Consider the following 14528-nt stretch of genomic DNA (forward strand, 5'->3'; position numbering starts at 1 on the left):
TATTATAAAAACAAAATATAATCGCTCCACTATACCCCTGGATTCACTATACAATGAAATAAGAATAAAAAATAAGACATGTCGACAATGTAGCTATCAACCAGGCCATCACTGAAACAATATGAATTGCTTTTGCTATAGTCTATGTAAAACCCTGCATATTGCAGGGAACTTTCGCAGGGAACTTTCGCAGAGTACATTTCACGGAGTAAATTTGACTCAGAGTACATTTGGATAATTGAATGTGAATGATACATTCCTATCTCTAACTTCACAAGTCTGTTCAGAGTACATTTGGATAATTGAATGTGAATGATACATTCCTATCTGTGAACACTAAAATCACGGTAAAACCTAACATTGCATTATTTTCATGGTTATAATGAATAAAAATACATCTTTAAGATATTTCATGTTAAATAGTTCTTAAAATGAATTTCCTTCAATCATCGGGACAAAAATCAAACAACCTCGCCGGTAATTATTTTGAATTGAATTATGAATTATAATATTGTATCAACAACTTTCATACATGTTAGCCATACTATACACTAACTATGTTGACTGAATTACATTTTATTTACCTTAGAACCATCATCTTTGAGTTGATTGAATATTTCCTATCGTGTGTAGGATTTAATGCATATCCATAATATTGAGAGCATAAAACTCTGGGGGGCTAAAAAACTAGACATTTGGGGCTTGATATTACTGAACTTCTAAAAAATACATTTGTATTGAAGCATTTTGTTTTTATACCTTATCATTATCATTATCATTATGTTGACATGTCTGTTTTAAGTGCATCAGTCAGTTTCATGGTTTTAGATGTTTTATAATTTATGTTTATCCTTGACATTCAACCAATAAACATCAAATTCAGAATTCACTAGGATTGTGTTCTCATGTTTTTTTACATTTAGCTAAAATATAAATACACACTGTAGTAGATACACTGTTTTAGAACAATGTTGTTTGCAAATAGTCTGTTTTACTTATGTAACACGTTAGAGTTGAAATTCATGCATGACAATTGGTAAACCTTAGTCATTTGAGATCATAAATCCCCTCTTTTAGCTAGACCTGATCAAAATGACAGATAAAAACATAACCAAACACCTAAAAAATACACCAAAAGCAGATTGATAAAAATTTATACAGGCATGCGAGCCTAATCACTGAAATTACAACATCAAACTGTTTGTCTTACAAAATAGGGATGTGTCATGGGGGTGATACATCTCAACCCTTGACTAAAATAGCATTATCCTTCTGACTATTGATTAAATCTACTAAAAATCGACCTGTTTCATGATTTTAGATGTCTATAATTTATGTTTATCCTAGGACCATGCTACAAATCTTCAACACAGTTGGCTGAAAGGTGACTGAAAAGGTGACTGAAAACTGGATTGATGCAAGTTACATGAACATGTCTGTTTGAGGAAACAAAATAATGTATTAAACTATTACACACTATTACACTATTGCATTATTACACATTTGCACAATATTACACTATATAACACTATTACATACTAGGACTACCCTATGACAATATTACACTATTACACACTATGTCCCTATACACTATTAAACAGTAGCACACTTAGATAAGATAAACCTTATCCCTGTGGGATAATTCTATTAATTTTTTCAAATAATTATTATTCCTCTATTTAAATCTGGGGACAAACACAGTTTTACCAACTACAGACCAGTGTCTTTGCTTTCACAATTTTCCAAGATTCTTGATTCATGATTCTTAGATTCTTAGTGAGAGTCTGTATGGATTCAGGGCAAATCGATCAACAGCCTTAGCCTTAATGAATATATATGAAGAAATAACCACAACCGTAGATGAAAGGAATTACACAATAGGAATAGGAAATACACTTAAAAAAGCATTTGATACGATTGATCATCACATTTTAATGAGTGGTCACGATTAACTGGTTAAGTAGCTATCTTGAAAATAGACAACAATATGTTTTCAGGTGACAATTATATAATTGCCTATTGTCTACATTAGCTACAAATACACTGTATTTGTAATACACTGTTTAGAACAATACTATTTGGAAATATTATGGCTGTATTACTAGTGTGTAACATATTAGAAGTGCATTCTTGCCTGACAATTGGTAGACCTTTTTACCATGTATTCATTTGCGATCATTGACCCCTCTTTTAGCTAGATGGTCAAAATGACAGCAACAGCAAAGACCTAAAAATACACATTTTCTGAACATTACATTTGAGGTGGAGCAAACTATATTGAATGTGTTGTCCCTCAAGGTTCGGTCCTGGGGCCCATACTTTTTATTTTATATATATTAATGATATATGTGAAGTGTCAAACATATTGCAATTTGTTTTATTTGCTGTCGATACAAATTTCTGTATTCCAAATTACAAATGAAATGTGTAAACTTAAGATATGGTTTAATAACAATAAGCTATCCCTAAATTTGGAAAAACGAAATGTATGATATTTACTAATCGAAAGAAGGACAATGTGGCATTATGTATTGACAAAGGAATCCAAGGATTATGTTGGATGAGAAAATGACATGGAAGCCACATATAATGTACATAAAAAAAATAAGGTAGCCAAGAGTGTTTTGTTTTGAACAAGGCAAAGAATGTGCTTGATTATAATTCTATGCGAATATTATATTGTTCACTCATCCTACCATATTTGAGTTACTGTGTGGAAGTGTGGGGTAACACGTATGAAAGCAACATAAAGCCCTTATTTATATTACAGAAGAGAGCAGTAAGAATAGTTCACAATGTAGATTCAAGAGAACATACCAATGAATTATGTATTAAATCCAAACTATTGAAACTTAAAGAGTTAGCTGTAATACAGACTTTATTAGTTTTGTTTAGAGTAAATGCAGAGTATTACAAGCAAATATACAGAGGTTGTTTGGTCCCTAATCTTTCACACCTCCTTGCAGCGTTTTGACACCTATAACAGCCAGTTCACACCCAGATCCTCAAAAAGACAGATATTTACAGCACTTTATATTTTCGCCCCAACTCTAATCTATCATGTCTTTAACTTTTATACCTAATCATATATTGATTGATTGATTGAAAAGTTTATTAACAGATTGCAGAATGGGTACAGTTTAAAAGTTTTTTATTTTGAATAAGGCCTTTTCCCCACACTCTGTGCTATTTCAGGTTACTGTGACATTAAAAGAGGGGTTAGATGTGCATGTTGGTAAGGGAAGTTGACCTGAAAATGCATGCTTAGCATTGCTACAGTATATGGACATTCAGGCCTTGAGGCGATCTATATCCAAAATAAGTCTTAATTAAAGAGATGGTTGAAATACCCTATTTAAACAGTTAAAACAGCTTGGACAGATATTTCCAGGACTGTTTTCACAAACAGTGTTGTATTTGTAAATCTGCTATGTCCTAAATGTCTGGATGTATTGAAAAAAAGGGGGACTCTGATGTAAACAAGACATAAGTCTTATGATCTGTAGCCTTTTAATTTTAGTCTTACGAAATAAGAAAATAAGAATCACCACCCAAACTGTCAAATAGTTGGTATTACTTTTACATTTAGTCAATTAGTTGACGTTTTTATCCAAATTATAATTATAATACATCTCTGTCAGCGGTGTAACAATATTCATCAAAGTGTAGGTTAGTTTATTAGGACATATGCCTGTTTATGGTGAAATCTTTTAAAATATGTGTGATCTTAATCTTAAAAAATATGCTATGAGTATACATTACTTGTACATGTTACAAAGATATAAACCATTTGAATGATGACTGTAAATGTGTATTGAGTTGTCCCCTAATCTTCACGCCTCCCATGCTGTGTTTTAGCACCTAAGAGGGCCCTGTTCACACCCCCGATCAGAGACACACACCTCACAGACACACATAGATCTTTTCTGTACTTTTATATTTTACAGCCCAACTCTTTAATAATAATAACTCTAAAATAATTAAAGTGTATAATATAAAACACCTGTATTAACGAAATATTCAAACCCTAGACCCTTGCATGCTAATGTAATGGTGCACTTTTAATTTTACAAATTACATTTGTAATTTCCTTTTTGCTTAAACACAAGTGTATAAAGATTATGTCTTTATCCAAGAAACGAATAGACATACATACATTTGTAATTTGGAATACAAACAATTTATTTTACATTTATTTAGACTTTTGCTTAAACACATTAGACACATTACATTTGTAATTTGGAATACACTTATCTAAAGATTGTGACATTTGGCATCTGGCATTAAGAAAACACACACAGACACCTTGGGGGGACTGTGTGGTCTACAGAAACGGGAAGTCGCAGAGTCATAAATCTGCTTTTGGCAGATGGTTTTGAGTCATCTCATTGGCCGTAGTCATTCTCCAGCCTCCTATGACATCTACGGGGGATGTCACTATCAGAATTTTCAGAGAAGCTGCAGTTAGACAGAGGGAGAAATATTCAGTCTACTGAGAGACATTTGAGAGAGGGTATTTCTTAAGATACACTCACCATTTGAAATAAATGCACTTTCTGAAGATACACTCACCATTTGAAATAAATGCACTTTCTGAAGATACACTCACCATTTGAAATAAATGCACTTTCTGAAGAAAACACACATTGTATTTTTATTCTGAATATATATTCAGACTTATATATAAGACTTTGGAATACACATAATGTATTCAACCTTGTAAAACTTAATTGTGATGATATATTCTGAAAACGTTTGGAAATACAGAAATACATATTGTGAAAACCATGGAATACATACAATCTGAAAATAAAAAAAACGTTTGAATCTAAAAAAAAATTGAATCTTTTATTTTGAAAGACTTTTTTTTTTTGAAAAAAAAAAAAAAAAAAAAAACTCCTCCCCTTCCGAAAACCGGATGTCCCGCCCTCAAAACCGGATGTCCCGCCTCCTTACATCCTAGACCAATCAGAGAAGCCCTAGGGGTCATAAATCAGCTAAAAAAGGGGGCGTGGCTACAATCCATCAAACTTTGATATATGCCCTTATAAGGTATGACATACACCTAAGTCCCGCCCCCTTAAACCTCTCGACCAATTAGAACGCTCCAAATTCCAAAAAGGGGTGTGGTTACAATCAATCAAACTAAAAGGGGCGTGTTTTGCATAAGTTGACACATACCGTATCCCTATTCTCTCTCTTCCACGCTGTTCTGAGGGTGGGCAATGAGTGGGATCGTCTCCGGTTACATGCCTGACAAGTAAAATGTGGAATCCGGACTATTTTTTCCCCATCCATTTCATTCAGTCCAATCCAATGGGGTGCAATACCATCCGGAGAGACGATAGGGGGCGGTATTTTCCCTGTTCGAGCTCAGACAGATCCCCACTGGTAACGTGAGGCTAGATTGATGAAAAATGAAAGGAAATCGATAATAAAAAAAAGAATGATTAAATAACGAGATTTCTCGTTCTTGGCACTCAACGCATGAACTAACGAGATTTCTCGTCGTTGGCACTCAAAGTGTTAAGGCGATGCAGACCAGAGAAAGACTGTACATTGGAGGTGGTTGCGTAGGTGAGGTGGGGGGGGGGTTGGGGGAACTGTACATTGGAGGTGGTTTGGGGGGGTGGGTAGGCGGGGTGGGGGAAACTGTACAACTGTACAAGCAAAACTGTACATTGGAATATCGACGAAACCATACTTTGTTCCAAGAAGAGGGTCTCGTGTATTATTGGGTTAGGAGTCTCATTTACTGTACATTGGAGGGGGTTGGGTTAGGACATTTACAGGGGCCAGTTTCGAATTGCAGTCTCCCGTAGGTGCTCTTTGAGAGTGGTTTTGAAAGTGGGTAGTGATTCACATTCCTACAGCTTTGGGTAGGGCGTTCCACATTGATGTGGCATAATTGTGAAACGTGTTTAGTCCCTTGTTTGAGCCGAATCTGGGTTTAACATTATTTGTGGAGCTCCCTCTGCCGGTGTTGTGGTTGAGGTATTCACTGACCTTTGGGAAGTATTTTGACATGTACATGGGTACCTTAGTCGTGTAGTGTATCTTGTAGACCAGGCCCATTGCAAGTTGCTGTACTCTGTCGTCTACTCTAAGCCATCCTAGGTAGTCAAAGTGAGCAGGGGTGAGGTGGGTTCTATAGGAGTAAGGTCAAGTAGTAGTCTGACCAGTTTGTTTTGTGATGTTTGTAATCTTGTTTTTAGCGCCTTTGGTACCATGAGGTGCAAGCATAGTCGTAGTACCCTTGAATGAGTGCTTCTGCCAGAGTCTTCAGGGTATTCTTGTTTACCAGAGAGGAGATCCGGTACAAGAATCTAGTTTGTTGGTTGACTTTTTTTTATTACATTGGATGCCATTTTGTCACAGGAAAGATTTGCCTCTAGGATGGAGCCTAGGTATGTAATTTCATCTTTCCTTGTGACAATATTGTCATCCACTGTAACTGAGAAGCCGTCGGTCTTCCTGAGTTTGTTTATGTTATTTGATCCGAAGAGAATAGACTGTTTTACCCAGGTGTAATGATAGTTTGTTATCAGCGAGCCAGGTGCAGATTCTGCCGAGTTCTGAGCTGAGGGTTTTTTCAACCTGTAACTTGTTCTTGTCAGAGACCAGCAGGGCTGAGTCGTCCGCGAACAAGAACAAGCAAAACTGTACATTGGAATATCGACGAAACCATACTTTGTTCCAAGAAGAGGGTCTCGTGTATTATTGGGTTAGGAGTCTCATTTACTGTACATTGGAGGGGGTTGGGTTAGGACATTTACAGGGGCCAGTTTCGAATTGCAGTCTCCCGTAGGTGCTCTTTGAGAGTGGTTTTGAAAGTGGGTAGTGATTCACATTCCTACAGCTTTGGGTAGGGCGTTCCACATTGATGTGGCATAATTGTGAAACGTGTTTAGTCCCTTGTTTGAGCCGAATCTGGGTTTAACATTATTTGTGGAGCTCCCTCTGCCGGTGTTGTGGTTGAGGTATTCACTGACCTTTGGGAAGTATTTTGACATGTACATGGGTACCTTAGTCGTGTAGTGTATCTTGTAGACCAGGCCCATTGCAAGTTGCTGTACTCTGTCGTCTACTCTAAGCCATCCTAGGTAGTCAAAGTGAGCAGGGGTGAGGTGGGTTCTATAGGAGTAAGGTCAAGTAGTAGTCTGACCAGTTTGTTTTGTGATGTTTGTAATCTTGTTTTTAGCGCCTTTGGTACCATGAGGTGCAAGCATAGTCGTAGTACCCTTGAATGAGTGCTTCTGCCAGAGTCTTCAGGGTATTCTTGTTTACCAGAGAGGAGATCCGGTACAAGAATCTAGTTTGTTGGTTGACTTTTTTTTATTACATTGGATGCCATTTTGTCACAGGAAAGATTTGCCTCTAGGATGGAGCCTAGGTATGTAATTTCATCTTTCCTTGTGACAATATTGTCATCCACTGTAACTGAGAAGCCGTCGGTCTTCCTGAGTTTGTTTATGTTATTTGATCCGAAGAGAATAGACTGTTTTACCCAGGTGTAATGATAGTTTGTTATCAGCGAGCCAGGTGCAGATTCTGCCGAGTTCTGAGCTGAGGGTTTTTTCAACCTGTAACTTGTTCTTGTCAGAGACCAGCAGGGCTGAGTCGTCCGCGAACAAGAACAAGTTGCAGTCACAAGCTGACGACATGTCATTTGCATAAATTAGGAACAGTAGCGGTCCTAGTATGCTTCCTTGTGGAACACCACAGCTCACTGTGAGGGAGGGGGGGGGATAGGGTACCGTTTACCTCCACCATCTGTTCTCTCCCATCAAGGTAGGATTGCATCCAGCTCACTGATTGACAAGCTAAAAGCAATTGGTTTTGATAGTCTATCAGAATAGAGTGATTGACAGTGTCAAAGGCCTTTTGTAGGTCCAGCATGACCATGCCGCAGTATTTGCCCGCGTCCACCTCTTGTTTGATGTGGTCGTTCAAATAGAGAAGGTATGGGTCAGTGGAGTGGGATGTTCTGAAGCCAGATTGGAATTCGAAGATTAGATTTTTTCCTGCGAAGTACTTTTCGACCTGTTCGTAGACTATTTTTTCCATGACTTTCGAGATGGAGGTAAGAATAGAAACAGGGCGGTAGTTGCCTGGGTGTAATTTGCTGCCCTTTTTGTGCAGGGGGGTCACTCTCGCAATTTTGAAGTCCTTGGGGACGTGTCCCTATTTTATGGAGAGGTTTATTATGTGTGTGATGACTAGGGTGATGGCGGCTGCTGAGTCTCTGAGGAATTTGGAGGGGATGGTGTCATGGCCAGTGGCCTTGTTAGGTTGGAGGACGCTCAGTTTTTTTGAGTACCTCATCTGTTGTTACCATTTCCAGTTTGAAGTAGTCTTTGCGAACCCCTAGGTTTTTGTAGTATGCTACTATGTGTTCTACCCCATAATGCCCTGAGTGGGAGGGTAGTTTATTAACCAGTGTTGTGGCTATGTTTGTGAAGAATGTTTAGGTATTTGGCCACATCCAGTTTGTCTGTGATGAGTGTTTTCTGTCTTTATGTTTATGTTTGTAAATCTGGTTTTTAGTTTTTTGCTGCAGCCTAGTTGGTTGTTGAGTAATTTCCAAAGTTCACAGGGTTTGTTTTTGTTTTCCTCAGTTTTGTCATTGATGAAATTTTTTTGCGGTTTTGATCATGGTGTTTAGGTCATTTCTTAGTCTGTTTCTTTGAATTTTTAGTTCAACCACGTGGGCTTGGAGTTCACCGTTTGAGCTTTTGGTAAGCTTTGTCTGACTTTTATGAAGTTCAGAGCATTTTTTGTCTCTGGTTTACATAGCGGTCAGTATTTCAGTGTGCATCCATGGCACAGCGCGATTTTTAACCCTGGTGGTTCTTAGGGGTGCCATGTTGTTAAGTATTGTTGTGAATTTGGTTTTGAATCCAAGCCATGTTTCTTCAACCTGTGTACCACTGAGCTCATCTGACCAGTCCATGCTCTCCAGTTCTTGGTTAAAGGCCTCTCTAGAGTAGGTTTTGAGGTCCCTAGATGTGACTGTTTTGTGACAGCCGTCCTTTTGTTTTAGCTTTTTGCGGGTACAGAAAATCATATAATGATCACTTAACCCACATGCTATCACCCCTTTGTTGGAGATCATGGACTTGACAGAGGTCAGAATGAGGTCAATGGGGTTTGTGTTGAATCACATACCCTTGTGGGTTGGGTGATTAGCTGGCTGAAACCGTGCAGATCACAAAACCTACTGAAGGCCTTGAAGACGGGTGCTGCTTTACGTAGCATATCCGTGTTCCAGTCCCCAATAAGAATATTTTCTACACCCTCCACCCCAGCTAAACACCCATCAAGTGTGTCATAGAAGCCACTCTGTTCTGGCGGTCTATAGATTGTGCATAAGGATATAGAGTAAAAACTGTATATGTATAGTAGTGTACATAGGACCCAGTGCCTTAATTCATAGCCAACATTGTATTGCATTATCTCAGGACTTTAACATGTCTATTTTATTATTTAGTATTATTTCACAATCAAAGGGGACATGGCCACCCGCATTTCACTGTATGCCCAGGTATGTGACAAATAAACCTCTTGAATCTTGAATTTAGATGAAATATGTATCATTCGAATTTATTTTCTGACATAGTATTTAATGAGGACCCATTTCACAAAACACTGTAGCCCGTCTTGGCCACCTATTAATTTGACAAATTTGTATCAAATAACATGTTTTGTTGAAGACATCACACAAGTTAATCACTGGGGAACAAAGTCATAATACCTGCACCTGTTTGATTGTGACACAATCAAGATTTCCCAAAACATGATAAATTCAAGCTAGTCATATATATATATATAAATATATATATTATACTCTGTGTCTCTACCTTACTCATGGGCTTGAAAGTTCAGGAGAATGGCACTTGATAAAGAAAAGAAAATTCCTGAGGACAATAAAAGCATGTTCAACAATGGACCACTAGCACGAAAAGAGCAATTTCCAGTATTGACATTTTAAGTCCATAAATGTTAATGTTGGAAAGTTTCCTTTTACATTTCGCTTTAGTAACAAGTATACTAGACGTTTAAATGTGTGTCACCTTTTAGTAATGTCACCCAAGTAATTTTTTTGGTTTGATTTGATCAAATCTCTGGACATTTAATTTTTTTGTAATTTCCATTTGAGTCACATTTGTATCCTTATTTTACCTTCAAAGTAAATGTCAATTATATTATAGTGCTTTTGCCATTGCAGAAATCTGTAAATTCACAAGTGTTTCAACTGAGGCCACACAGGGTTCAATTAAGGTTTGAGAATATGTACTGATATTCTCTGTAGAGACAACACACAACATAATAAAAAAAAAAAAAACTTTAGTTATAGACATGTTTTTGTTTATAAACATATCTTGTTTGAGCCCATCAGCAATACCCGCTGAATCACGTGATGAAAACGAAGGTTATCCTATAACCCTAGTTATGCGAGTTCTGGCAAGCGTTCTGCTGTTATTGGACTAGCTTGTTTATACTTATTGTATACATTGAAAGTATTTTCCACATGCACCTTATATCTACCCAGCCACGCCCATTTCCGGTCACGTATATAAACTGTGGCCCGAGGCCATACTCATCCTTCCCGAGTCTTGAACTTCATTCGAAAGACAGTCAGGGGTCCTCAGTGCGTGAAAGCAGAACGATTGCCAGAACTCACATAACCTTTGTTATGTTTCGTTCTGTACAGCGTTCTGCTCACTTATTGGACACAAGGAGCGGAGCAGGACGCGAAGGCCCGATAAATACACCCGCTGAGGTCGCCTTTACAACCATCAGAACAATGGAGAAGGGTCCGGGCCCTCACACCTGTCCTAGTGAGGGGTGGAGGGACAGAACACTGACTGTGCAGTGCGAAAAAAGGGTGACGGCACCCAAAAAGATGCACAAGGTGACCCCACCGTGCATCCTGCTCGCTATAAGTGAATACGTACGCGAAGCATATGTTCGCGTTACCGCTTCCACATCTCGTGGGGTCGGGGTTCTGAACCCTGACTCCGCCAGCGAGGCCTTAGCGGCGGGACGCGGAGGTCCCAGCCCCATGGACCACCCGAGGAACAGGGCTCTCTGTCGAGTCCAGGAGCATGGCTCAACCCGTGCCTGGAGGACCACAAACTACACAGGGGCGCTTAGAGGGGCTGACTGCAAAAAAACAGTACCTTGATGGCCCACCCGCCGAGCGGGGGAGGAGGGGCCCTGTGACATCAGGTCCGCCCCGGTATTTCCTCCTGGAAATGCACAGGGCCCTCGGGTTGACAGATACATTGTATGAGCAGAGCTTGACTGTAACGAGTCCTGGGTCCCCAACGCTGCCGCCCCGCTTTTAAAACCGGTTACCCCACGTTTTAATCAAAAGCCACAGGGGGCGCCACCAAGACTGACCCCCCTGTGACACTCGATCTGCCCCGTCATTTCCCCTTCAAACTACAGATACATTGCACAAGCAAAGCTCGCCTGCCGCTCGGCAGAGATGAACTCCCTCCTGGCTGACCACATAAACGCCGGGACCAGGCACTGATATCGGTCCCTAAGATAGCCAGTTCAAACCAGATAGTTTGAGACGCCCGGGACCAGGCGCTGATATCGAAGGATAGGGAACAGACCTTTACATTATGCCCATTCAATGGGCTGTAACTGTCCCGGTTCGAAAAAAGAAAAAGAACGGTCTCTGATTGGCCGGGGCTATCAAAGTAAAACCCGAGAACGGTGTTGGGTGAATTTCAACTATGCCAGCGCTCAACGGCCTCCGGGCGGCTCGCACTCGGCACCGCCGAGGCTCACCCTCCCGCCATGATTGCGGGTTCAGGGATCCCCGCGGCGAACGGTGGAGGCCAAGAGGAGGAAGCGCTGGTGGAGCCCCATTAGATCTCGCCGGAGATGCCACCCCAAGGAAAAGAATAGACAAAAAGATAGCAAAAAACACAAATAATTTCCAGACTGTCAGAGCGTATGTAGCTACACTTTCGAATGAAAGACGAGTGGAAGGATGAGTACGGCCTCACGCCACGGTTTATATAAGTGACCGGAAATGGGCGTGGCCGGGTAGATATAAGGTGCATGTGGAAAATACTTTCAATGTATACAATAAGTATAAACGAGCTAGTCCAATAAGCGAGCAGAGCGCTGTACAGAATGAAACATAACAGCTGGATGTCATTTTGCCAAATCAGCATGGATGCGAGTGCGAGTATCTCACCTTTTACATATCTAGCATTGACATGGATTTATTGTTAAGATCGTTAGCATGGCTAACAAATGCCAATATATTGTAGTCTGCCCCATTGTTCTGATCAGGATTAAGTTCCTTTTTGCTTCCTTGATGCGCACGCACAGAGTCTGATGTGGATGAGAAACCAGTCTATAGAATGGCCATTATTCCCATTATAAATTATGGTGTTGTTGGATTTTTGTCAATAAAAATGCTAAATAGTGTCAGTCTCGTTATTGCTATTAAAGTCCAAACAACCTAGTTTTTGTTTCAAATAAGTAAATATTTTTAATGACAATTGCCCTACACACATTTTCAGACTCAATTAATACTGCGGACAGTCAAACATTGCCCAAACTGGCATAAGAAGATCATATAAACACACAGAATACTGCCCTCTTCATGCACAGGTCCATTCAGATATTTGTTGATGAGAATCTGAAAATGATCTGAATATAGCCTACAAGTTCAAGTTTGACAACCAATAGCATTCAAATAATCAAAATGTGCTACTTTACACAGAGCACACAAGGTCTCCCATATTGCAACATACTCTTGCGACATACACCTTATGTTGTACGTTTCCATGAACGTATGTTTTTTTCCAACACAACAAATGGTGAGTAAAACAGTAAAGCATTCAACAAAAAAACAAAATCAAATGCGAATGCAACTCTTCTACTATCAATGTAATAAAAGATTTGAATGAAGGGTCTGATGATCGTATTCCCACTGCCCAGTGTTGTCCCATGGCTTGGTGGGAATATCTCGGTCTATATATTGAGAACCTTTAACCTCAGCCAATCAGATGAGGCAGCATTTTGGAAAGCCCCCTCATTGTTTCATCACCGTCTCCAGGTAGCCAATGAACCTTCTCAAGTTGACTTTGATGTTGTCCAGCACACACAGCTGCTCCGGGCTGTACCTGCCCCTCCCTTCCTTACGGATCTAGTTGAAAAGGAGGAGGAGGCGAAAATGAGAATCACATGCCCACATTTATAACGGGGAGTACAGCTACAGATATCTTGTCAAAGTGCGACTCTTGCTACCTTGGCTTTGAAGACAGGCTGCAGGGCCTTGAGCGCAGACAGCAACTGGATGTTTCTGGCCGCTGTCTCGGCCTCCTCTCCGTCCGCGAAAACATCCAACAGGGCGTCCAGCGCCTCCCCGTTTACCACAAGGTTGACATCCTTTGTGGCAACTTGAAGCAAGGCGTTTCCGATCATCTGTAAATAGTATACATCTTAGTACTAGACTGGACAATATGTTAAATTGAAATGAGGTCAGCGTAGGAATCTAAAATGTAGGGCTAGCTAAACAAAAGGTCAAATACCTGCAGGGTTTCAGCGGTGCCCTTTTCTTTGGCCAGAGTGCTGCCTGTGATGCCAAGAATAGCCAGGGCGTTGACCCTCACGCCAACTACGTCACAGCGGGTGGCTGCCTCACTCAGGCTCATCAGCTGCTGGGGGGTCATACACTAGCAAAAGCCCCAAAACAAGAGAAAGGGGGTTGAGATGAGTTTTTAATTATAGAAGAACTTAAGATCTGTGTGAGGATAACCATGTGTTGGTCTAGTCACTGGGAGAATAGGTGTTGTTCAAAAGGGGGATGACACCCCCTCCATGCAGCTGAATTTTATGCATTGCTTTTATTCTATCTTATTCTATTCAATTGTATTCTATTTTAGTGCAGTTTGTGCTCATTTTATGTCTGTTTTACAGTATTTCCTGCTGTGAAGCACTTTGGGCTGCAATTCTTGTATGAGAGGTGCAATCAAAATAAAGTTTATTATTATAAAAATGAGGGATGCTCGATATTGGTTTTTTATAGCTACCGATATACCGATATTGTCCAACTCTTAATTTCCAATACCGATATCAACCGATACCGATATATGCAGGGTTTCCCCCCCCCAAAAAAATTGAATAATTTCAGGTAATTAACATTACATATCTCTTGTTGTGGAATTAACACAACATTATGCATACTTTTGACAATAAATAAAATCTGAATTTGTTCTTACTTGCCTGGGTAAATAAAGGTTATAGAAATGTAAAAAAAAAAAAAAAACATTGAAAACAGATACCAATATTTTCCGATATCACATTTTAATGCCGATATCTGCCGATAATATCGGTAGGCCGATAATATCGGACATCCCTAATAAAAATATAATTTATGACCCGTTGTGTTTGTCAGGATAAGTTACAAAATAGTTTGTGCCCCTGAGGTTTGTGCCGCACCATTTCAAAACAATAAATTAAACTGCTCCCCCCCTAAAAAAAACGTACCCTAA

General features: G+C 39.7%; 1 protein-coding gene across 2 annotated transcripts in view; it reads right to left on the reverse strand.

Moving 5' to 3' along the window:
- Nucleotides 1-12101: 12101 nt before the first annotated feature.
- The window catches only part of heatr3 (HEAT repeat containing 3), a 43103-nt gene continuing 40676 nt past the window's right edge, over nucleotides 12102-14528 (reverse strand). For both annotated transcript variants that reach the window (XM_084337207.1, XM_084337206.1), the window contains exons 13-15: nucleotides 13566-13709; nucleotides 13282-13458; nucleotides 12102-13180 (exon numbers count right to left, since the gene is read on the reverse strand). In XM_084337207.1, the coding sequence (XP_084193333.1) occupies nucleotides 13067-13180; nucleotides 13282-13458; nucleotides 13566-13709 (435 nt within the window). In that variant the 3' untranslated portion in view covers nucleotides 12102-13066. The remainder of the gene's footprint in view (nucleotides 13181-13281; nucleotides 13459-13565; nucleotides 13710-14528) is intronic.

This window comes from Notolepis coatsorum (assembly GCF_963971535.1).
Source record: "Notolepis coatsorum genome assembly, chromosome: 20".
NCBI classification, from domain to species: Eukaryota; Metazoa; Chordata; class Actinopteri; order Aulopiformes; family Paralepididae; genus Notolepis; species Notolepis coatsorum.